The sequence below is a fragment of the Silene latifolia genome, chromosome 2, assembly GCF_048544455.1.
Source record: "Silene latifolia isolate original U9 population chromosome 2, ASM4854445v1, whole genome shotgun sequence".
Taxonomy (NCBI): domain Eukaryota; kingdom Viridiplantae; phylum Streptophyta; class Magnoliopsida; order Caryophyllales; family Caryophyllaceae; genus Silene; species Silene latifolia.
The window spans coordinates 169,162,156-169,185,431 of NC_133527.1; the positions used below are offsets into that span (position 1 = coordinate 169,162,156).

General features: G+C 43.2%; 2 protein-coding genes across 2 annotated transcripts; both read right to left on the reverse strand.

The window, feature by feature from the left end:
* Positions 1-342: 342 nt before the first annotated feature.
* LOC141641605 (uncharacterized) lies at positions 343-2,769 on the reverse strand. The gene is made up of 2 exons (XM_074450260.1): positions 1,693-2,769; positions 343-1,179 (listed from the first exon to the last, which is right to left on the reverse strand). Exons 1-2 carry the CDS (start codon positions 2,767-2,769, stop codon positions 343-345), a joined length of 1,914 nt encoding a protein of 637 aa, XP_074306361.1.
* Positions 2,770-4,835: 2,066 nt separating this feature from the next.
* Positions 4,836-23,201, reverse strand: LOC141631084 (multiple organellar RNA editing factor 7, mitochondrial-like). Its single transcript, XM_074443806.1, has 5 exons — positions 23,076-23,201; positions 22,547-22,956; positions 22,374-22,471; positions 22,215-22,280; positions 4,836-5,294 (listed from the first exon to the last, which is right to left on the reverse strand). Exons 1-5 carry the CDS (start codon positions 23,130-23,132, stop codon positions 5,122-5,124), a joined length of 804 nt encoding a protein of 267 aa, XP_074299907.1. The 5' UTR covers positions 23,133-23,201; the 3' UTR covers positions 4,836-5,121.
* Between the last annotated feature and the right edge of the window lie 75 nt (positions 23,202-23,276).

Sequence of the window (23,276 nt, forward strand, 5' to 3'; positions counted from 1 at the left end):
CTTAATTCGAAAAATATTACCTAAAACATTCTCATTCCATTCTTGTAGGGATTTTGACAGACCCTCTAAACGGCTAGGGAATGTACCACTCGATGGCCAGTTTTCAGCAATGAAATTCGAAAAGAGCTCATAAGTCATCCATGCTGCCTGGAACTTAAAAGGTTTATGAATGGAGGTCAGAGGAGCAAACCCGTTCGGAGCTATTAAAAGAGGGCAATGATCAGATTGGAATGCGGGTAAATGACGGACACTCGCATTTTCATGTATCGAACCCCATTCAGCGTTGCAAAGGGCGCGATCTAGTCTTGCACTTTGTCTCATTTCTGGTGTATGACCACGAGCCTACGTATGTGCAGGGCCCGAGAATTCTAATTCAATCAATTCACAGTTTTCAATCCAATTGTTAAATTTATCGCATCTCCTGGCCATATTGGAGTCACCACCATGACGTTCATCAAGTGACCTCGTTTCATTAAAATCACCTGCTAAAACCCATGGTAAGTTGTTTACGTGGGCAAAACTCTCCAGTTCAGACCATAAAGCATGACGATTAGTTGGGTCAGGACTAGCGTATACCGCTGAAAATAGCCAAGGGACTCCTCCTGTTCGTGAGACTTCAAGGGTAATGAACTGGGAGTGTTCATATACCGGCACTACATTAACAATATCAGTCTTCCAGTACACCCATATTCCACCACTGAAGCCAACGGCATCAATCCGAGAGTGACCTTCATAACCTATAATTTTCCGAATATTTTCAGCATGGTCTCCACTCATATGGGTCTCAACTAATGCTAGGATAGTCGGTCTATACGTTTTCACTACCTCTTTTAAAGCAGCAATTTTATTTTTATTTCTCGTCCCTTGTACGTTCCAAACCATACAAGTGATTGGTGGTACGTTCGGCATAAGATTTGGTATTCTATCCGACATAATAACTGGTAAATAAGGTAAAGTTGATAGATAAGCTCTACTTACGAGAGAAAGCACGTCATTAATACTCCATGGTATCGACATCTCCACTAATAGAGATGTCGGATCCTTCTGGACTGGCTCAAATTTTAGGTCCATACTCGGAGATTCCCCGATCATTACCCCCAAGATTGGTGCTACCATTCCCCTCAACGGGGATAATTTGAACCGTCTCGATGATGGTATCATGACTATCTGGGGGAGCTCCTGAAAAAGGCACGACACTGGGAGATACGTGTCGTGAATTTTCGTGAATTGAAACGACATGACTATTTGACACAGGGGCGGTATTTTCGTCCCTCTGTGAGTTAGGAATACTAGGTGTCTTGCTTAGAAGTGGAACCTCATTAATGGTGGCGCTAGATTTTAGGTTTGTAATATTATTTAAAATAGGATTGGCTCTGTTTTGGACAGTTTTGTTGATATTATTAGCTGGCTTTTTACCAAGGGATTTGGTAACTCTATACTGGGTATTAGAATAATTGGTGGACTTAAATTTGGAAGGATTCGTTTGATTGACTGTAGAAAAGGAAGGAATAGTAGTGGGAATATTATGTGGAGAAAGATTAGGAATAGAGGATTGATTTTTATTTGACTGAGGGTTGATTGGTTTGAATTTTGGATAGTTTCCTGTAAATTTGGATTAAGGACATCGTATCTTGACCCGGAATTATTCTTTCCAAAATTGAAAATGCTTGTTCCTCCAGTAGCGGGAAATACGCTATCCGGTTTGTCTGCTTTAGGTGGAGCTCTTCTCCGTGGAGGTTTCTTAACCATCATCCAATCTCCGAACTTTTCTGCAATTTCTGGTACGGTGATAATAGGACTTGCACTGGCTGACGAAACATCACTACCCTTGTCATCGTTTTCCATAGAGTTACTGTCATCTAAATGGCCAGTACAGTTTTCTGCTGCATGACCTATTTTTCCACATTTAAAACATATAGACTTAAGACCTTCATATTGGATTCGATAAATTTTTCCATTTAGCCAAAATTTCGATAACAGGGGCTCATCGATATTCACTTCAACACTCATTCTTGTAAACTGACCACGCTCCGCAAGGGCAGTATTTTTATCGATTCGAATCACTTTGCCTATTTTAGAGCCAATTTTTCTGAGAAAACCTTCATTAAAATATTCCACTGGCAGGTTGGGAATACGGACCCATGCCGTGATATATTTGATCGTATCCTCAGAAGGGACAAAGTTCGGAACCCATTTACGAATGGTTATGTAATGGTCATCAACCATCCATGGACCTTGAGTTATCACATGTTCATAATCTTGTAAACACGAGAACCTGGCCACATAGTAAGAATCACTAATATCAATAAGAGTTAATTTACCCTTTATTGCCCATTTTGCATTGAGTTTTCGAATTAGAGACAAATAGCCAATCTTCTTATCAAAGAGTTTGATAATCAGAGCATGCCTCCAAGGCTTCCTTAACTGAATCTTTTCCTCCTTTGACAGCAGAATTTTTGGGCAAGATGAACTATCCTCCCCGTCTTCATTACTATCCTCGTCGGACTCTATGTCAATATCATAATCCTCATTGATAGCATCAACCAGATCTGAATGCACAGTTTGATACCTCTGAACTTTGTCGCGAAATGATAGCGAAGTTGACACGGGAACAATGCCGGGTTGAGACATGACCTGTAAGGCATTAGAGTTGGAGTTACCTGCAGCCTCTGAATTTGAAAGTTCAGAGTTCTGGAACTCACTCAGATGAATCATTTTTCGTTTGGCATTTTTTGGTAATGGAGGGAACTGTGGTTCATTAGAGACCATAGTAGTATCTGTTACTTTTATGTGGGATTGATAATTGATATTTTCCGGCCGCAGGCCGGAGTCAGAGGTTTGCATCAGAGGAATTTTTCAGAGGAATTTCAGAGAATCTTAGAGAGAGAAATTTAGGACTTGAATTTGTTACATATAATCAATTTTTATAAATGAGCTCATGGATATGAAGTCCATACATTGACCTGAAGTCAATATATGTTATGAATTTTGGAAAATAATCTGTACAGTTGCACTATTGATTCATCATCATGTGCATTTAGAGATAAGTACATTATTTGTATATTAGATTTAATATATATCCATCATTGCATTATTTTATAAATGTTGTTTAGAAGATAGGTTTCATATCATATGAATGCACATATTTCATAATATTGTTTTAACTTGTTATATTATTAAAAGGAGAAATATTATCTTATAAGACACTCCAACGAGGATAACTCCCTATAGGAACCTCTTATAAACGATCATCAAATGATGATGATGTTTGATCAATTGAGTTTTGAAAACTCTTGGTTATACATATAAACCTCTACCATACGATTGTAAGATTATCGTGATTAGTTACAAAATGGAATATTCAAAATACTAAAGAGTTTATTTGAAATAAATTGTATTGTCTCAACCTGTAGTTTGAGCATATGGAAATTCAAATATGAATGAATTTCTTGTCAATTATGTGCAAATACTTTATGCTCCAGACTTATCAAAATAGCTAGAAAATAATGTAGTGAAAATCTATAATAAAGATGTCAATGCATACAGTAATATGATTTGGCAAGGAAGATCAATGATTTTTCAAGATGAATTGTTAATCAGATTGATTCTCCTGAAGAGAATGGATTCAGATATGATAGCTACACTCTTTTTCCTTTCGACTAGGTTTTTTTTGTCCAATGGGTATTTTCCTAGCAAGGTTTTTAACAAGGTAGCACTATAAGCGCATTAATACGCTATAGTCATGATGATCATCATGATTGTTAAGATAACAATTGGTACGTTTAGACATACATATAATGTTATGTCATCCATTGAGAAGAATTAAAATTATTTTCTCTCAAAATTGCGGAGGTATTTTTTGAAATGAAGATCAAAGAGTCATCATGAAATGATGACCATATCCAGATTATGAGTTCCGAAGAAATATGATATTGAAACTATCAAGAATTTCTATTGATTGAAGATTTCAAGTTTATTATTAACCACGATGGGTTCTATTTAAACGATCGAGAAATTACGTCAAAGTATGGATTATTTCAAGATATAGCAAGTTATGTAATCATCAGGGGGAGTTAACACTCGCTGTACTCTTTTTCCTTATCCATGGTTTTGTCCCACTGAGTTTTCCATGGAAAGGTTTTAATGAGGCAGCTTGTTATGCATGTTAGGAGTATATTGTCATCGTGAGACATTGTATTATTTTAGATAATGGTCATCCAAGGGGGAGTGTTATAAAATATATAGTGGTTGACCATTATACCCTTCGTTCCTAATCATTGTAACCCTTCACCAACCATTGTAACCTTCACCAACTATTGTTACCCTTCATCATTATACATTGTTATGGATGTATATATATATATATATATATATATATATATATATATATATATATATATATATATTCACACATATTGTACATGAAAGATAATAAGAATACATTATTACATTCTCTTACATTCTATTGGAATTTATCAAACCGTTATCACTCAAGCTGGTAGGTGAAATTAGATTGTTTATAAGATGGATATTTGACTCGAATAAGACTTCTTTAACACTACGGAGTACTATTTACTACTCCGTATTTCCTAAGAAATACCTTCTTCTAGTCGTATTTGTATTTATCAATCTTATTTTTTTTAAGGAGGTTATACAACATTATCTATTTTGTTAGGGTGTTTTTGCGAATGTTGGAGTTTCTATAATCGCTCGAAAAAAGTTTTTTTTTTTTAATAATATAGATAGATAGATATCTAAGTGGTACTTAAATTTTATGTCGAGAACATTGGGGTAAGAATACTAAAGAAAATCATCATGTAAGACTATGAATATAATCGTGTTTCAAACTTAATTTTAAAGGAAATTCAAAAGTATGGATATCCGCATCCAATCAGATTATTTTGGATACCCTAACATTGGATATCCGAAGCATTTGGTTTGGATATTGGATATCTAACTTCAAGATTTCTAATATGTATATCCGATCCGAACTAGCACTTTGAATCGAATACCCGATCCGTGCTCTGCGCTAACACACACCATACTAAAGTTGTTCAAACTCCCATAATGTAAAGTGACCACGGACATATATAATATGATGAGAAACATTTAGGCTAATCCCTAAACATCATCCTTGTTTGGTATACCAGCCATCAGATCCCCTAGTCCATTGTTTGCCTTCCCGTCACTGTTGGGGAGAGTCTCTTGACTAGCCATCTCTAATTTTTCATTGCTAAAACATGGATAATATTTCCCATCATATGGGAGAGCCTGACCATTGATAAAAGGATCCCCTAATCAAAGCAAAAAAATAGGAACATGAGAAAAACTAACGAATTATAAATAAATACCCTAAAATTCAGAATTATGTAATGCAGCCAAACAACACCATAGTAGTCAAAATTCCAACGCAGGTCGTAAATTTGTACAATTCTACTGCCAATAAAGTCAAGCCCGATCCCCATCCTAGGGCATTATACACAAAGGCAACCAACTACTATGTCATTATTAACTAACATTTTAGCAACTACTTCTTCCCTTTATAAAGGCATTTTTGTGTACCCTGGAAAATACATTCGAGTATCATCTGTTGGAGTTAGTGCTTCAATAGAAGCAAATGGTAATTCCCAATTTATTCATGGGATGGTTTTCCAAATTGATTGTGCATTCTCCCATACTTGATTTATGAGAAATTTTCCACATTGATTGTGTAGTATCCTAAAATTAGCATTTTACGATACTAACTTTGTGATTTACCATACCCATTTCACTACTATATAAACCCATCCCTAGCACACAAAAAAAGACAACAATGATTTCCTCTTGTATTTCTCTCTAAATATTTCTCTTGTGCTAAGCTGATATTTGGCAACGTTCTGCAAGTAGTCCTCATTCTGAGTCTTTGTCGTACACCTTAGACTCGGACGTCGTGTAACCCTGGGGGTTGGTTGCCAAGAGGCCGTGTGTATCGAGCGGGGCAAATTTAACTTTAGGGCAGTGATTCTATCACACCACGACATCTTTCTCTTCAACTTCTGTAAGTTTATCTGTTCATTGTTCATCTAATAGTCATACCGCCTACAGTCTAAAGTTGAATTTTGAAACTTTTTTCTTGGATGACTATTTTTGTTTCCGCTTATCAGTCACCAAAATTCGATTTTTTTTTTCTTATTTTGCATATATGTCACGTGTATGCCTTCTCATGCTCATTAACATATATAGTAATAAGTAATGGCACCAGGTAGTAGTAGTACATGTAAAACAGCCGTGTTTTTTTTATGAAGAAAATGGTTGATACATAGTTTTACTCATTAGCTAATCCGTTGCTTTTGGTTTCTAATAAGCACTCTGTATTATATTTTTAGACCAGATTTCGTAATAGTAGGTTTTGGTCTAAACCATCCGGTAATCCGAACCACATTGGGCCGACTAATCCGGATTTCGGGGCGTGTCCAAGGATTACGGTATTTAAACCCCTCCCAATCGCAGTTGTGGGGGATCGATCCGCATACCTCCCTACCAAGCGCAGCCCCATGCTACCACTGCGCCAACCAACGATTGGTAGATTTCGTAATAGTAGGTGATCTTTTTGTTTGGGTCAATTAGTTTTTTATGATTTTTTATTTTTTACTTTTTTTTGTATTACACGCGAGTCATGACTACGTGAGTTACAGCTTGTTTCTTTTTTGCGAACGTACAGGATTTGTTATTAAGTTCAATTGCTCATGTTTATATAGTCACTTGTCGTACATGGCAAAATCACGCTTTGTTTTCTTGACACGAGCAACTTTTGAATAATGATATTTACATGTGAGGATTTTTATGTATGGAAACTTGCGTCTATTGTTTTTTTTTCCTCTTTACAAGGCTGTCCAACTACCAGGGCCGGCCCAGGGGCCGCAAGTGCAAAGTGGTCTTGATCCTGGGGCCCCACTGGGGCCCACGCCCATTCATGAAAATATTTGTGTTAGTTGATAATTTAATTTAGCATGTTTTTTAGCATAGTAATTAGCTTGACTTGGTGGTAAGAGTCATGGTATAACTTGTCAATGGTCTTGGGTTCAAACCCTGCTTCATGTTTAATTTTGTTAAAGTTTTACACAATGGGGTGGCTTAATTTTCAGCAAAATAAGGCTAATGGGAATCGAACCTGGGTTGCCTTGCAACCTTATTATGCACCTAACCACTATGACAAATACTTGTTGTTGAAGAATTGAAAAGACATTTATTTATGAACTACATTTCTTTTAGAATTGACTCATAAACTAGGCTTATAAAAATTACTTAAAATAGTTAACATACGTTTTTCCAATTATTCTTTTACGAGTAATAAAAATAGTAACGGGGCCTCACTTTAAGATTTCGCACAGGGCCCCCAAAACTACCGGGACGGCCCTGCCAACTACTAAATGCGATATACCATATACATTTTGATATTTGAAGTAACTATTAATTGTTTTGATTGTTTAATCAAATATCTCGTAATTTTTTTTTTTTTGGACCTGTTGAATAATCTTTGTCTATGTTCACCCGACTTGATTTAATTCCATGGTATGGGTCTTCAAGTACTCAAATTGTTGAACATGGATGTAAACAGTGGTTATACTTAATGACACACTAACCATAAATGATATCGGTGACTTATATATTTTATTGTTCATATGCATGTGTGAAGGATCATTCGTTGACTCATGTGATGCTTAATTTGGATATACATAATGGTAACTTGAAATGTGACTCATGTCTTACATTCATTATTATTATTACTATTATGTTTGTTGTTGCATCAGATGATAAGAGATCGAAATATGGTGGGATATGAATATATTGTATAAGGCAAACTCAAGTCCTTTTCTTATCTTTTAGCATGAGACAAATTTTGCTTTTTATATGGTTGACCGAATAAAATGAGTATGTAACCTACCAAAATGTGTGGTACCAAATAAATAATGTGTGACGGTTTCATATACATCATTACATTCTCAGACTTTTGTGAATTTTTTACTACCTTATGTTGCCAGTTATATATGTCGTGACAACATGTGGGGGAAGTAGGTTATTGCTCTATTTATTATTTGAGTAAACTTTGTAAATGTTTTGTCCGATGATGGTAAGACTCGATGAAGGTAAGACTCCACCGCCTTATTTTTTGTCGTAAGGTAATTGAGTTTCGATGTTGAAAGTGGTGATAATTACAATTACATGAGAATGATTGATAGTTGTGAATACTCTGATATTGTGATTGTATTAACTTGTTTCTCCGTTTATAAAATTTATGAAAGGTTGTTTGGTAATACATGTGTTAGAATAATTACTTTTTATTTGGTTTAAAGGGTTATAGTAAACCAAGAAAAGTAAAAGGATGAATAATCTATATTTATTTGGTTTTGATTTTGGCGACGTTTCTTTAACAGAAGTTATTGGTGATAATTGGAACACTAATATATGAGTTATTTAAGATGTATTCCAGAGTTTATGCATGACAAGATGAAATTAGTGGAAAGGTTATTACATTCATATATATGATGTTTGTATGCATTATGAGAGATATGATATAGCTTATATTGTTGTTATAGGTGATGGACACCATGGTTTTTTGTAAGCTAATCCATTAAAACGATTGTATCTTTGGGAATGAATTTGCAATTAATTGAACGTCGAATAATTATGATATTTATTTGACTTTGGAAAACGATGTCTTCCATAACGCTATATCATGGAAGTCATAGATGCATAATTGTATTGTTGAATATGTAATGGAGTATGAATATATTATGAAGAATTTGCAGGATAAAAAGCTGATTGGCTAAGTGGTTGTATTCCTTTGTGGGAATATTTTGACTCCATTATTTGTCATGCATCAGAATCTGACGCATCAAGGTTTTTTGGCAGATTATCAAGAGTGATGAATAATCTGATCGGATAATGGGTTCACAGAGGTTGTGAATTGTAAGTGGAAATTGAGATCCCTTACACAATGTGTTATCATGATAGTACGTACGTAAATTGTGAAGAGGATATTGAGATCCTCCTACCAATGGCCATGGTAGAAGTTGGTGTTGGTGTCACCACAAGAAATGGGTTTAAAGCCTATTGGGAGTGAATCGTGACGGGGCTTCCCCACTTGGGTTTACCAAGTTCAATGGGTCAAACGAAGTCACGAGGATCTCATGTTGTAATACTACTACCATTCCTATTTTTAAAAAGTGATGTATTTTTTTTATATATTGTGCTATTTCTGTCATGTGAGGAAGGCTGAGCTAAGCTTTTAATAAGTCCATAGTCCTTTTTTAAGGGTGGTTTGTGACAGTCAAACCTGATGGACTTACCTATGTGAATGTGGGGGAAATGCCCTACCCCTATTTGGTCTTTAGGCTTTAAGACCTCTAGAAGATTCACTAAATCCCAGACATGTGAGGGGCACCTTTTATGACATTTCGCGAGGACGAACATAGATTTGAATGCAAGTTTGTGCGCAATTATCCGTTACAAACCACCGTGGAGAGTCCAATGCCGAGAGCAACTCGATACGGCTGTAGCGGGTAATTGTATGCACTGGGTGACAATTCAATTCCTCAGGAACATTGTCATCTTAAGACTTACGTTCTGTTGCCTTATATCAGCTATTCTTTTTCTCTTCTTTTGAATCATGTGGGGGATTGTTGGAGTTAGTGCTTCAAAAGAAGCAAATGGTAATATTCCCAATTTATTCATGGGATGGTTTTCCAAATTGATTGTGCATTCTCCCATACTTGATTTATGAGAGATTTTCCACATTGATTGTGTAGTATCCTAAAATTAGCATTTTACGATACTAACTTTGTGATTTACCATACCCATTTCACTACTATATAAACCCATCCCTAACACACAAAAAAAGACAATAATGATTTCCTCTTGTATTTCTCTCTAAATATTTCTCTTGTGCTAAGCTGATATTTGGCAACGTTCTGCAAGTAGTCCTCATTCTGAGTCTTTATCGTACACCTTAGACTCGGACGTCGTGTAACCTTGAGGGTTGGTTACCAAGAGGCTGTGTATCGAGTGGGGCAAATTTAACTTTAAGGCAGTGATTCTATCACGCCACGACATCTTTCTCTTCAACTTGTGTAAGTTTATCTGTTCATTATTCGTCTAATAGTCATACCGCCTACATCATCTTCCTCCTCAAATTTTGTTCTCTATGATAAAATAAGTTATTGGGCATATACGGAGTACAATATACTCTAATAAGAACATTCCTCTATTACGTTAAGTTTTTTTGTTTTTTTTTTGTTAACTGTTGACGGGGCATATTCTGCACCCGCTGACTGAGTCAACATATTGACCAAGGTCAAAGACATCCACAACAAGTCAACATATTAACAGCCTAACCGACAAAGCCTGTCGGCCTGTCACTTGGGTCTCGGCTAGGCAACTAGCCAGCCGGGAGACATATCTGCGTACTCACATCCAATTCCCCTCGGCATGGAGTCAACCAGGCCAGCCGGCCTGCCATGGGTCCCTCGGCCGAGGGTAAGACAGTCTTTCCACCTGCTACGCCACTTGGCCACTACGTGACAAAAGGTGAAAGTCTATAAATACTCCTCAATCCTCATTGAGAAAACAATCCAAGAATCCACAATTCATCCATAAACTCACTATTAATCTGGTATAAACTTCCTTATCTCTCTACAATATACTTTGCCAAGTAACACACAACTTAACCTCTTTAAGTTTACTGACTTGAGCGTCGGAGTGAGTACGCTCGGTACCAAACCGAGCCCTCAGTTCGTTCATCTTAAACAGGAAAGAGCGAAAGGAAGAGACAAGTCAAAGACGTCATTCAACAAGCTTACGTGGTCACAAAACACTGCTCCGAAACTACACCCGGAACAATTGGCGCCGTCTGTGGGAATTAGATACTAAAAGCTAATCACCTACCTTACAAAAAAAAAACCATTCAAAGAGCTAAGAAGATGTCAAAACAGCCAGAACTGGTGAGTGTAGAAACTGAATTCTACCAGGATGAGACATTCCCTAATTCTGAGATCGGGCAGTCCCCCACCGGCCGAGTGATTGAGCCGGTGAAGTACGGGATGCCAAGTGAGCCAGAAACACCGTTGCCGACCGGCCAAGTCACTGTCATGGGACATGTGGTCGATGCAGCCAAACTGAAGCTATTCCTGGACCTGATGGGCGGTACGCCGGTCACCCCTGTCACGACGACGGTGATGGCAGCGCCTCCACTGGTGACCAGGGCCCACAAAGTAACTCCGAACAACTTGACCGGAGTAATACAAGGAGCTGGGCATGCAAGGACGCCGGCGGTGCCCGTGGTGCCAGTGGCAGACCAAAGTCCTTCCCCCACTCGTGGGAGGACAGCGTCGCCGCGGCAACAACGAGGCCACCCCCGAAGAAATGAAGAAAGAAGTCCGACTCTCCAAAGTCGGACAACAAGAAGCCCTTCCCGCCACGGGGAGAGAAGCCGGACTAGGATTGCGAAGAGCCGATCGCCGCGTGTCATTCGGCACGTGGTCAGACAGCCCCTCAATGCCTTTGTCCTCGAAGTCCCGGTGCCGACCAAACTGAAACTGCCGCCCCTATCATACAAAGGGGATAGCAACCCAACCGACCACGCCGAGGCTTTCGAGTCGTACATGTCGGTATGGGAGCAGCCTGATGAGGTGTGGTGCCGAGTCTTCCCAACGACCCTCCATGGCATGTCTCAGAGTTGGTACAAGGGGCTACCTAATGGCTCGGTGTACTGTTATGCCGACCTAAGGGACAGTTTCATAGCCCAATACGCTTGCAACAAACGAAGGGCCGTGGAGACATCAGATCTCCTGACTATCCGACAGGGGGAGGACGAGTCCCTCCGGAGCTACGTCAAGAGATTCGACGCTAAGGTTCAGCAGATTCGTGAGTGAACACCGAACCGCGCGCCTTCGACCGATGAAAGGCCTGCCGAAAGGCGAGTTCAAAAATGAGCTCATCAAGTGCGAGGACCTCAACCTAGACTCCGCCAGAAAGATGGCCGACCGAGCCATAAAGGTGGAGGACTATCACAAGACCTGGGTGGGCCACAGTGAAGCCGGGCACCCAGAGAGGAGGAGTCGCCGGGACAACGTAGACGAAGGACGCCGTGACATGAATAGGTCACGGTCTGAGAGATTTAACAGGAAACAGAACTCGGCGGGCGCCGGGGGGAGTTCGGGACCATACACCCCGAAGCGGTACAGCGGTCTCACCCCCCTGGTCAAATCACCGGCCGAGGTCCTTGCCCTAAGCAAGAACGAAGGGCAGAAATGGGCAAGGCCCCCCAAGGCGAGGGGGGACGGCGACCTTAGCCAGTTCTGCGACTACCACGGCCAACCCGGCCATAAGAACGACAACTGTCGGCATCTGAGGAACGCCATCGAGGAGCTGACTCGAAAGGGGGCCCTCAGCAAGTATGTAGCTAGAGGCCCAGAAACAAGCTCCGACGGGGCGAATATAAAATCAGTATTCCAGAGGATGGGAGTGATCCAGGTTGTAACCGGAGGAAACGAGAACGGTGGGTCAGCTAATGGGCACAAACGGCACCTGAATGAGCTATACCAAGCCATCAACTTTGTGCCCAAAACAGCGATCCCCGCTTCCACCGTCCCCGATATAACCATCGGAAAGAAGGACTACGAAGGAGTCATCGCTCCGCACAACGACCCGCTCGTAGTCCACTTAGACATAGCCAACCACTTGGTCAAAAGGTGCCTGATTGACACAGGCGCCTACACAAACATCATGTTCAGGGAGTGCTTTCTCAATCTCGGTCGAAGATTGAAGACCGAGCCCTCGCACCAACCCGCTATACTGACTTCTCCGGGGCCGGCCTGGTCCCCCGGGTTCAATCGGGATCGCCGGTGATGTTTGGCCAAGCCGATGCGGCCAAGAATGTTTTATCCGAGTTCGTGGTCATTGATGGTTCGTCTGCCTACAATGTTCTCATAGGCCGAGTCACTCTGAGCGAGGCCGATGCAGTGATGTCCATCCGGGCCCTGACATTGATGTATTTCTCGGACCGGGGGGAAGCGCAAAAGTTCGTCTCAAAGGACGAAAGAGACGAAATTCTCAATGTCCAAGTATCTGCCAGAGGGTGCAACATGCAATCCCTCAAAGTGGCGAAGAAGTCAGAGAAAGGGAAGAGCCCATCCTTACAATAGGAGGGTGATCCGATGAGCACCAACAACGTCGGCATGGTCGAAGGAGCCCAGACCGAGGAAGTGGAAATTGACCCTGGGCGCACCGTAACTGTCGGTGTTGGCCTGGAGCCAAAATTCAGAGCCGATCTCCTAGACCTGCTGAGGAAGAACAAAGACGTCTTCGCGTACTCAGCCGCCGAGATGCCAGGCGTGAGCCGGGAGGTGATCGTTCACAAGCTGAACGTACTCTCCACCGCTCGCCCTGTCAAGCAGAAGATGAGGAACTCCTCGGCCGAAAAGGACGAGGCCATCAAGGCCGAGGTAGACAAACTATTAGAGGCGGGCTTTATCATGCCTTGTACTTACCCTGAGTGGCTAGCAAATGTTGTAATGGTAAAGAAGTCATCAGGGGGGGGGGGGGGGGGTTGAGGATGTGTGTTGATTTTACAAATCTTAATAAAGCATGCCCCAAAGATTGCTATCCCTTGCCTCGAATAGATAGTTTAATTGACGCAACGGCAGGCTACACTATGCTGAGCCTGCTCGACGCCTTCTCGGGGTACCATCAGGTATTCATGGCCGAGGAAGACATGCCTAAGTGCGCATTCATCACCATACACGGCACATAATTGTATAAAATGATGCCGTTCGGTTTGAAAAACGCTGGCGCAGCTTACACTAGGCTGGTGGACAAAGTGTTTCAAGATCAAAATAGGCGAAACATCGAGGCTTACGTCGACGATGCTATTGTAAAAACTAAGTCTGACAGCGAGAACTTGGCCGACTTGAGCGAAACATTTTGTTCACTAAGGAAATATAAGATGAAGCTTAACCCAATGAAATGCAACTTCGGTGTCCGGGCCGGCAAGTTCCTCGGCGTGCTTGTCAGCGCCAGGGGAATTGATGCCAATCCAGAGAAAGTCCAAGCGATACTAGACCTGCAGGAGTCGAGGAATCGAAAAGAGGTTATGATGCTGACCGGGAGGATGGCGGCTCTCGCCCGCTTCATCTCTCGGTCGGCCGACAAGAGCACCCCATTCTTCAAAGTGTTGAAGGGGAATAAAGACTTTTGCTGGGGGGAGGAACAGAGTGCGGCTTTCAAACAACTGAAAGCCCACCTACTAACTCTCCCGACCCTGTCCAGGCCGACGCTGGGGGAGACGCTATACCTATACTTAGCAGTTACCTCGGCCACGGTCAGTGCCGTAATCGTCAGAGAAGAAAACAAGCAGCAACACCCAATCTACTTTATCAGCCATACACTGCTGCCCGCCGAAAGGAATTACCCACTGAATGAAAAAGCGGCCTTCGCCGTCGTCGTTGCCGCAAGGAAGTTAAAACCCTACTTCGACGCACATCCCGTGACGGTCTTAACCGACCAGCCATTGGAGAAAGCCTTAGAAAAATTCGAAAAATCAGGCAGACTTATCAAATGGGCAGTGGAGCTATCCGGCTTCGGCATTCAATACAAACCGAGGCCGTCGATAAAAGGGCAAGCGCTTGCAGACTTCCTAGCCGAGTGCACATACCAAGAAGAATCACATCCCGGTGTGTGGGAAGTATACACCGACGGATCCTCCACGGCAAACAGCTCAGGAGCCGGCATCCTTATCACTAGCCCTAACGGGGATGAGTTTGAGTACGCCTTGAAGTTTACCTTCTCGGCCTCAAACAACGAATCCGAATATGAGGCGGTGATAAATGGAGTCGAGTTAGCTAGAGCTGCCGGGGCGGAGCATATCGTGTTGAAGACAGATTCACTCCTAGTGACCAATCAAATCAGAGGAGAGTACGAGGCTCGAGACGACGGGATGGTGAGATACCTGGAAAGGGTAAAAGCCGACACTGCAAAATTGAAATCTTTCCAAATACAGTGCATTCCCAGGTCTGAGAACAACCGAGCCGACGCTCTCTCAAAACTTGCCAGTTCAAGCATCAAGAATGTCGGTCGAACCGTCTTTGGTGGATATCGGGAATGCTAAAAGCATCACCGAGACCGTTGGCATGGTGGGCGACATCGAGACGACGTGGATGACTCCGATAATGAAATACAAACTAACAAAAGAGTTACCGGAGGACCGCAGTCTCTCTCAGAAGATAAGAAGGATCGCCGCAAGGTACTTGGTGTTCGAAGGAGAACTATACAGAAGGCATCTGTGGACATCACATGAGGGCAAGAACGCTAGCCCACAAAGCTCTCCGAGCCGGCTACTTCTGGCCAACCATGCTTGAGGATTCCAGAGCTAAGACCAAGAAGTGCAAGAATTGTCAGATGCATGCTCCGGTGATACACGCACCTTCCCGAGACTTGCAACCAGTACTTAGCCCCCTACCATTTGCACAGTGGGGGGTGGATTTTTTAGGGCCATTTCCGACGGCCTCCGGAGGAAGGAAGTACCTAATCGTCGCCGTTGACTACTTCACCAAATGGGTCGAGGCTGTCGCGGTACCTGCCAAGACCACGGCGGCCGTAACAAAGGTGATTTGGGAGAACGTCATAACTCGATTTGGGTTGCCCCAAGTCATGGTATTTGACCACGGTCGAGAGTTTTGGAGCGACATGGTAATGAACTGGTTGGAGGAGCTCGGTATCAAATTTGCATATTCCTCCGTCTGCCACCCTCAGAGCAACGGGCAGGCGGAAGCAGCTAATAAAACAATCCTAAACGGGCTGAAAAAGAAGGTTGAAGATCTAAAGGGAAGGTGGGCCGATGAACTACCCGGCGTCCTGTGGTCCCTTAGAACCACGGAGAAAGAAGCAACGGGGTACAGTCCATTCCACCTTGTCTATGGGTCTGAGGCCGTCCTGCCAATTGAAGCAGCGGTGCCGACATTCAGAACGCAAACTTTTGACCCAGTCGAAAATGAGGAAGGCCTGAGAGCCTCCCTAGACCTGGTCGAAGAAAGTCGAGACACGGCACGGCTCAACTTGGCAGTGTATCAAAACCGGATGAGAAGAGCATACAACCGAAGGGTCCACAAAAGGGACTTAAGAGTAGGAGATCTAGTCCTAAGAAAGTCGGCCGCCACAAACAAAGGAAACGTCCATGGAAAAATGACGGCCAACTGGGAAGGACCCTACAAGGTGGTTGGAGAAATGAGGCCGGGGACATACCGGCTGACGGACATGGAGGGTGTTTCTTTGATGAGCCACTGGAACACGGACAACTTAAGGAAATATTTTGTATAACGACGGAGGTGTCTGAGACCGTTGTGGACACCCCAACGCATTATTACACCTTATGAAGAATAATCCAAGTTCTCCATCAAAATACTTGTCCCCTCCATAGTCATGCCAGAATAGACGCCACGGCCAAAGCCGGGCAGTCACGCCAAATGCAGTTGATACTCGCGAAAGCGACCAACATGCTTAGGAACGTATAAGTACAGTTGAGACGCAAATCTAGCCGCCTCGGCCAACCGAAGGCCCGGCAGAGGAAGGGATCAATATGTCTACAAATACGAACGCTGTCGAGCCGTAACCTCGTTTTACCTCGGCCAAAACCGGGGGCGACGGGGACACAACGACCGATACGCTAACATGATCACAACGGTGGTTGGGAAGCGCAAATCGACCGCCCGGCTAAGACCGGGGTGGTGGAGGAAGCGACCGACATGCCAACATGTTTAAACGTTTAAGTACAATTGAGATGCGCCTTCTAACTGCCTCGGCCAAGCCGGAAGTAAAAACGAAAAAGCACTCAATATGTTGAAACGTAAGAAGACAACTTAATGAAGGCAAAATAAACAAACTTTATTAAAAATGTTTACAGGATGAGGCAAAACAAAGTCGACGGCCGTCCCCATAGGGATAGCCTAAACACAACCTACCAAAAGTTTAAAACAAAAAATACAACAAAAGGTTACAGACATAAAACTTGAAGCGCCAAAAGGATGGCAGGGAGGAAAGGCTCAATAGTTGGCCCCCGAACAGCTGAAGATGTCTGAAGGGCCGGGTGAATCTGGTGACGACCGCCCGTCTCCCTATGCTTGTTTCTGCTCGCCACCGGCAGCAGTAGCAGCATTACCATCAGTGGGCGACCAAGAAACCGACTTGGCAGCTTCACCCGCCTTTGCCCTCTCAGCTTCCTCCCTGGCCGCCTTCACCTTTTCAGCATGGGCCGCCTTGGCCTCAGCCTCCTCAGCGGCCTTTGTCGCCTCTGCCTTCTCCGCAGCCTTTGCCTCCACAGCAGCCGCCTTCTCATCAAGAAGCCGGTCAAAATCTTGCCACGGGAAGGGGTCTTTAGGAAAGAGCTCTTTGATTACTTCCCTGGTAGCATCTTCGGCCTGGTCCCGGTACTGGGCACACATGTTAGGGATGATGACAGTTTGGAGCGTCTCAATGTCCTTCTCCCTCTGAACAAGGATGGCCTTTGTGTTCCTGTGCTCCTTCGCCTCGGTCAGATGCAGGGACTTCCATTTTCCCCTCTGCTCAACCATTGCATCGTAACCGCCCTGAAGCTTCTCTCTCTCCTCCCGCAGCTTAGCGGCGTCAGCCAACGCAGCCTCAACCTTGGCTCTCTCGGCTAGGACCCGCTTCTCGCCTTCCTCCTTAAGCTTTTCTTTGAGTGAGGAGGTTCTCCATGGTGGCGACGAAGTCCTTCTTCGCCTTCTCGGCCTCTTGCTTAGAAGCAGCAAGCTCAAGCCTAAGCCGTTCGAGCGCAGGAGCTGCCTCAGCCATGAGTTTTTCTTGCTCCATAATGTGAGCGCCGGCTATGTCAGTCCACTTCGCCAGCCTCTTGGACAACCTTACACCCTCCGCCGCAATCTGAGCGGGGGAAACCTTCAGGGATGAGGAGTCGACGGTGACATTTTGATTGCCCGTCTGCACACGCATGGCCGCTTCTCCAATTGCCGTTCGGTGGGACCGACACCGGCGGCGGTTGATCTACAAAAATTCGAGACAAAGCATCCATGTCAACATTCATTGACATGTCGAGAGCTGTCATCGGGAATGCCTAAAGAGCCCGCTAAATCCGAGCCGTAGGTTAGATCCGTACCAGCCTTGGCCTTCTTGGTTGGAGGGCCGGCTGACCCCTTTTCTTTCCCGGCATCGGTAACAGCAGCGGCGAAAGGCGTTGCCCCTTTTCTCTTGTTTGAAGGAGGAGGACCCTCCGCAACGGTGACCTTCTCTTCAACATCAACGATTACCACCTGCTCCTTTTGGGTTACGGGGATTGAAGGTTGAGCTGGGGTTGACGCCGTTGCCGCCGCAGACCTTGTCTTTGGTTTCCGGCGCGGCACGTTACCGGCAATCTGCGCCTGAGCCGCCGTCACATCCAGTGCCTTCAACTTCTGCTCCGTAAGTTCGTGAGGAGCCGGTCTGCGATCACGTGGTCCGGCCTTAGGATGCAGCTCAACAACTCTCCCGTTCTCGTCAAGTCCCAACCTCTTGAGGACGGAGACAGAGCGATTCGGGCCAATCGGTGCGAAGAAACGAAGCGGGGAGTTAAGTAAAAGAAATAAACCAAAATTCAAATACGAAACATAAAAAGCAAAGATGGGCCTCACACCGACCCCACTCACCCTGTTCGAGGGCCGGTATGAGGCCGACGTGGCGAGCAGCGGCTCATCCGAAGAACGATCCGCGTCGGGGGCATCCATCCCTTCGGCGTGCCATCCTTCTCAGCCTCAAACAGCCTCATTGCCCGCGTTTCGTCCTCATTAAGATAGACCCTGCTTGCGTCCATCTTAAGCTTACTCCGGGAGACATATTTGTCATGCTCCCCTTGGTTCTCACACCACAAATTGACGCGGCTCTGAAAGGACCGGGGCAGCGAGTAGTCCTCCGGAACCTCAACGTATACCCACCGCCCCTTCCAGTCCTTGCAAGAAGTAAGCTTAGAGACGGTGATATAACCCGGCTCAGTCTGTATGCTATACCACCCCGGGCCACCTAGGACAGTCTGTCGAAGGTGGTGAAGCCGGCGAAAGAGGTTCACCTTTGGGGCCTCCCCTTTGAAAAGACACAACCATACAAAACCAACAATCGTCCTGATGGCCAACGGATGCAGTTGGGCCACGGCGACATTCATGGCTTTAATAATGGCAGCAACGTATTCATTCAGAGGAAACCGGAGCCCATACTCCAGGTGTCTGATGTATACGCCGATACAACCCTCGGGAGGGCAACAGACGGCCTGACCCTCCTCAGGGATAACAATTCTATACCCCCTGCCGAAGGAGTAATGGTGTTCAAAAAGTTCAGAATCGGAACAACTGGCGAACTTGTTCGTCCAGGCACGGTCAGGACTGATCGAGCAGGCATCACCGTGCCACGAAATAAGCGGCCTCCTTACGACAGAAGGGGTCGCCTCATCATCGTAATCATCAATACCCTCCAAATATCTCTCATCAATTTCAGGAGAAGGAGACCTGGGGCCCCCGAACCTTATCGGGGTGACGACAAGTGGCTCCTGCTCATCAGGATGCGACGGTTTGCCCCCCGGCGCAGAGGTACTTGGTTGAGCATCCGCAGAAGACATAGTAGCAACAAAAACTTAACAATTTAAAAGTTGGAAAAATTTGTTTGTTTACCTTGGAAAAGTGCTACGCCGAGTAACGCTTTGAAGACTAGAGAGAAGTTTCTTCGAAAAACTAAGAGAGAGGAAATTTTTTTTTTGAGAAAATGAAGTTTGATGGCCAAAAAACGGGGCACACTGCTCTATTTATAGAGCAAAGCCCATGAAACGGACCAATCAGGGCAAAGCCCATGAAACGTCAACCAATCAATGCCAAGCCACGTGTCAAGCATGCAGCCATGGAATGTCAATCGACATACAGTTACAAATCTTCTTCAACACGCTCCTTGGTATTACTTGCTAACGGCCAGCTAATCAACAAAAAAAGACAGCACCGGCTGGGGGCAATCAAAAGTACAAACGGCACTCTCAACCTTGGTCTCGGCCAGCGCCACTTTCTTTTCCACATAGGATGTCCATTACACATCCATGTGGAGGGGGGATATGGTACGGCCGACAGTAACCAAGCCGAGGAAGAAGAAGCCGGGGAAGAAATTCAACTTGCGCAGAATACGCTCAACACTCATCGAAGGTCCATACCACGACATAGACTACGCTGGGGGCAAATTGATGGGGCATATTCTGCACCCGCTGACCGAGTCAACATATTGACCAAGGTCAAAGACATCCACAACAAGTCAACATATTAACAGCCTAACCGACAAAGCCTGTCGGCCTGTCACTTGGGTCTCGGCTAGGCAACTAGCCAGCTGGGAGACATATCCGCGTACTCACATCCAAGTCCCCTCGGCATGGAGTCAACCAGGCCAGCCGGCCTGCCATGGGTCCCTCGGCCGAGGGTAAGACAGTCTTTCCACCTGCTACGCCACTTGGCCACTTGGCCACTACGTGATAAAAGGTGAAAGTCTATAAATACTCCTCAATCCTCATTGAGAAAACAATCCAAGAATCCACAATTCATCCATAAACTCACTATTAATCTGGTATAAACTCCCTTATCTCTCTACAATATACTTTGCCAAGTAACACACAACTTAACCTCTTTAAGTTTACTGACTTGAGCGTCGGAGTGAGTACGCTCGGTACCAAGCCGAGCCCTCAGTTCGTTCATCTTAAATAGGAAAGAGCGAAAGGAAGAGACAAGTCAAAGACGCCATTCAACAAGCTTACGTGGTCACAAAACACTGCTCCGAAACTACACCCGGAACAACTGTTATGCACTATATTTCTAAAACAAACTCAAATAAATCACTTAACGAATGTAAAAATTAGGAACAACCCAAGTAAGGGAAAATGGAATTTTTACTCTTTTTTTAGAATTCTTTTATTAGGCACTTGGCCAACTACATGGAGCAAGAAATGGGTAAAGACTGCCAAGTTCATGAGAAAAATAAAATTAAAAAAAATAAACATCAACAAGTCTTCGTTAAACGGATGGTATACCTCTAAAAATAAGACAGGTCAGATCAATACCATATGTTAATATGATTTCAGTTGACCCATATATTTGAATTTGCAATGTACACAAAATGGCTTTATTTCCCCATCTTATCACTACCTTTTTCATTTTACGGATTTAAATTTCAATATCAAATACGCTATTCATCCTCTCAACTATTCGTATAATATGGGAAGACAAAAACAATGATTATTGGTCATTAATTAAACATATGTAACATGTTCTTAAACATATTATGTTACTATTTAAACCGTTTGTCTGCGTCAGTGAGTGAGCGGTAACATATTATTTTAAGATGGTCACATACTAATTTGAACATCTCAGCATATTATGTTGAATGCTAACATATTATTATTATTATTATTAAAGAAAATATATGTTTTCGTTTTTGAGGAATATGTATTAGTCATTCGTTGAACATAGGTAAGGAAAACAAAAATTGATGTTGCTACCCTTTGATAATATGGTACGATGTTAAAATTGTACTAAACTGGGAACAATTAAGCAAACGTGTTATACAACATATTATGTTACCATATTTGAAAACTGTTTGAAAAACCCTAATCAAGAATTAAGAATTATGAATCCAATAGGGGGAAATCAAGACAGCAAGGGGTGTAATTATGCCCGTCCGGGTATACCCATTACCCATTTCTAAGCTTTGTAAGACCCTAATCCTTCCCTATCTCTGCTTAATGTATTTTCTTTGTGCTTAAGGTTATATGTTAGATGAATTTGTGCTAGAAGAAGTAGCCACTCTTGCATGTCCTTTGTTGAACTAGTGCATACTCTTCATAATTGTCTTAATTTGTGTAGAGTTCTTAGAAGCAAGCTTATTTATTGCAAAGTTTGTTCAAAGTTTGGAATTTTATGAGTAGAATCTACATGTTTGTTCTTCAATAGGTGTTATTAGCCTATTGTGAATCCTATCCTAGCATTGTTTACTTGGAAATATTACCAGTGCTCTAAGTTGTGTTAATTTTCTTGCATGAGATCTTCTTATGAAGGATCTTCCACACCTATTGAAGAACAAACATGTAGATTCAAACGTATAAATAGACTAACAACTACGGAGTATGAATTAGCTAGAGAGAGAAGCGAAAATATACTTACATGGGTACCTCTTCTCTTTAATATCCACATACTCATCGGGATGGACAGCACAAACATTTGGTAGAGCTGTTAAAAGAAAAAGAGTCACACCTGATGCAACTCATAAAGTGGGTACACTGTAGAAGAATATCCCAAGAAACAAAAATAGGAGGAAGAAACCTTTGAGAAGATCGGCTATGTGGCCAGTAACTTTAGCGCCAAAAGCAAAGTAATGTCTTGTTGCCACGGAATATATTCTCTTGACGGCTTCCTCTTCGCTAGAAGAGGAGAATTAGGTAAGTGCCAAATTGCGGGTTTGAAACGAAATGAAGTAAGTACTCCGTAATTGGTACCTTATTAAAGTTAGTTGAGAGAAAGTTTGAATATAGTAGCGGATGATGAGATCCGGAGAAGAAGCAGAGGCTGCGGATAAGGGGGGTTTGAGAAAGACTCTAAAGTGCTTAAAGTCACGACCTCGATCAAGGTTATTAACAAGACCCTTGCACGTTTCTTCTTCTTCGCATTTACGCGACATCATTGAACCGGGGGTAAGAGGGACAAGAACGGAAGCCCTGCATTCTATTGACAAGCAACTTGGAAGGGCCTCCTCTAATGGGAATGGTTTTGGATGGATATTGCTGCTGCTCACGCAACGTACGCCCTTCATTAATGGGATTGGATGGATATTGCTGCTGCGGCTGCTACCGCAACGTACGCCCTTCACTACTGGGATTGGGATTCTCACCAAACCTCTCATCTCCATCTTCATACAAAAAACACGTATCAACAACAACACTTAATTTACTCATAATACCCAAACCAAACCAAAACAAACATCCACTTTCAAAAACAACTTCAAAATTAAATCAAATATACTATTACCTTAGGAGCTGCGATTGGATAACTGAATTTGAATCCTATACTTGAAGAGATCACCATTAGTTTTCCAACTAGGTCTAAACAAAGTTTTTTTTATTTTTTTTTTTGAAGGGAGGTCTAAACTAAGTTTTAAAGAACCGGGGTTTCTATTTGTAAGGTGTTAGCCCGTTAGGTATAAAGGTCCAACATAAGTGAATGTGAGTA

Bases quoted from the DNA above. Each gene is read 5' to 3' on its own strand.
- LOC141641605 (XM_074450260.1), bottom strand. From the start codon at position 2,769: ATGGTCTCTAATGAACCACAGTTCCCTCCATTACCAAAAAATGCCAAA. The intron at 1,180-1,692 runs GTATTTCCCGCT...TGCCTTTTTCAG, and splicing joins AAGCAGACAAACCGGATAGC to GAGCTCCCCCAGATAGTCAT.
- LOC141631084 (XM_074443806.1), bottom strand. From the start codon at position 23,132: ATGGTGATCTCTTCAAGTATAGGATTCAAATTCAGTTATCCAATCGCA. The intron at 22,957-23,075 runs GTAATAGTATAT...TTTTGTATGAAG, and splicing joins ATCCAATCGCAGCTCCTAAG to ATGGAGATGAGAGGTTTGGT. The intron at 5,295-22,214 runs GTAAGTATATTT...TGCTTTGATTAG, and splicing joins TAAAGAGAAGAGGTACCCAT to GGGATCCTTTTATCAATGGT.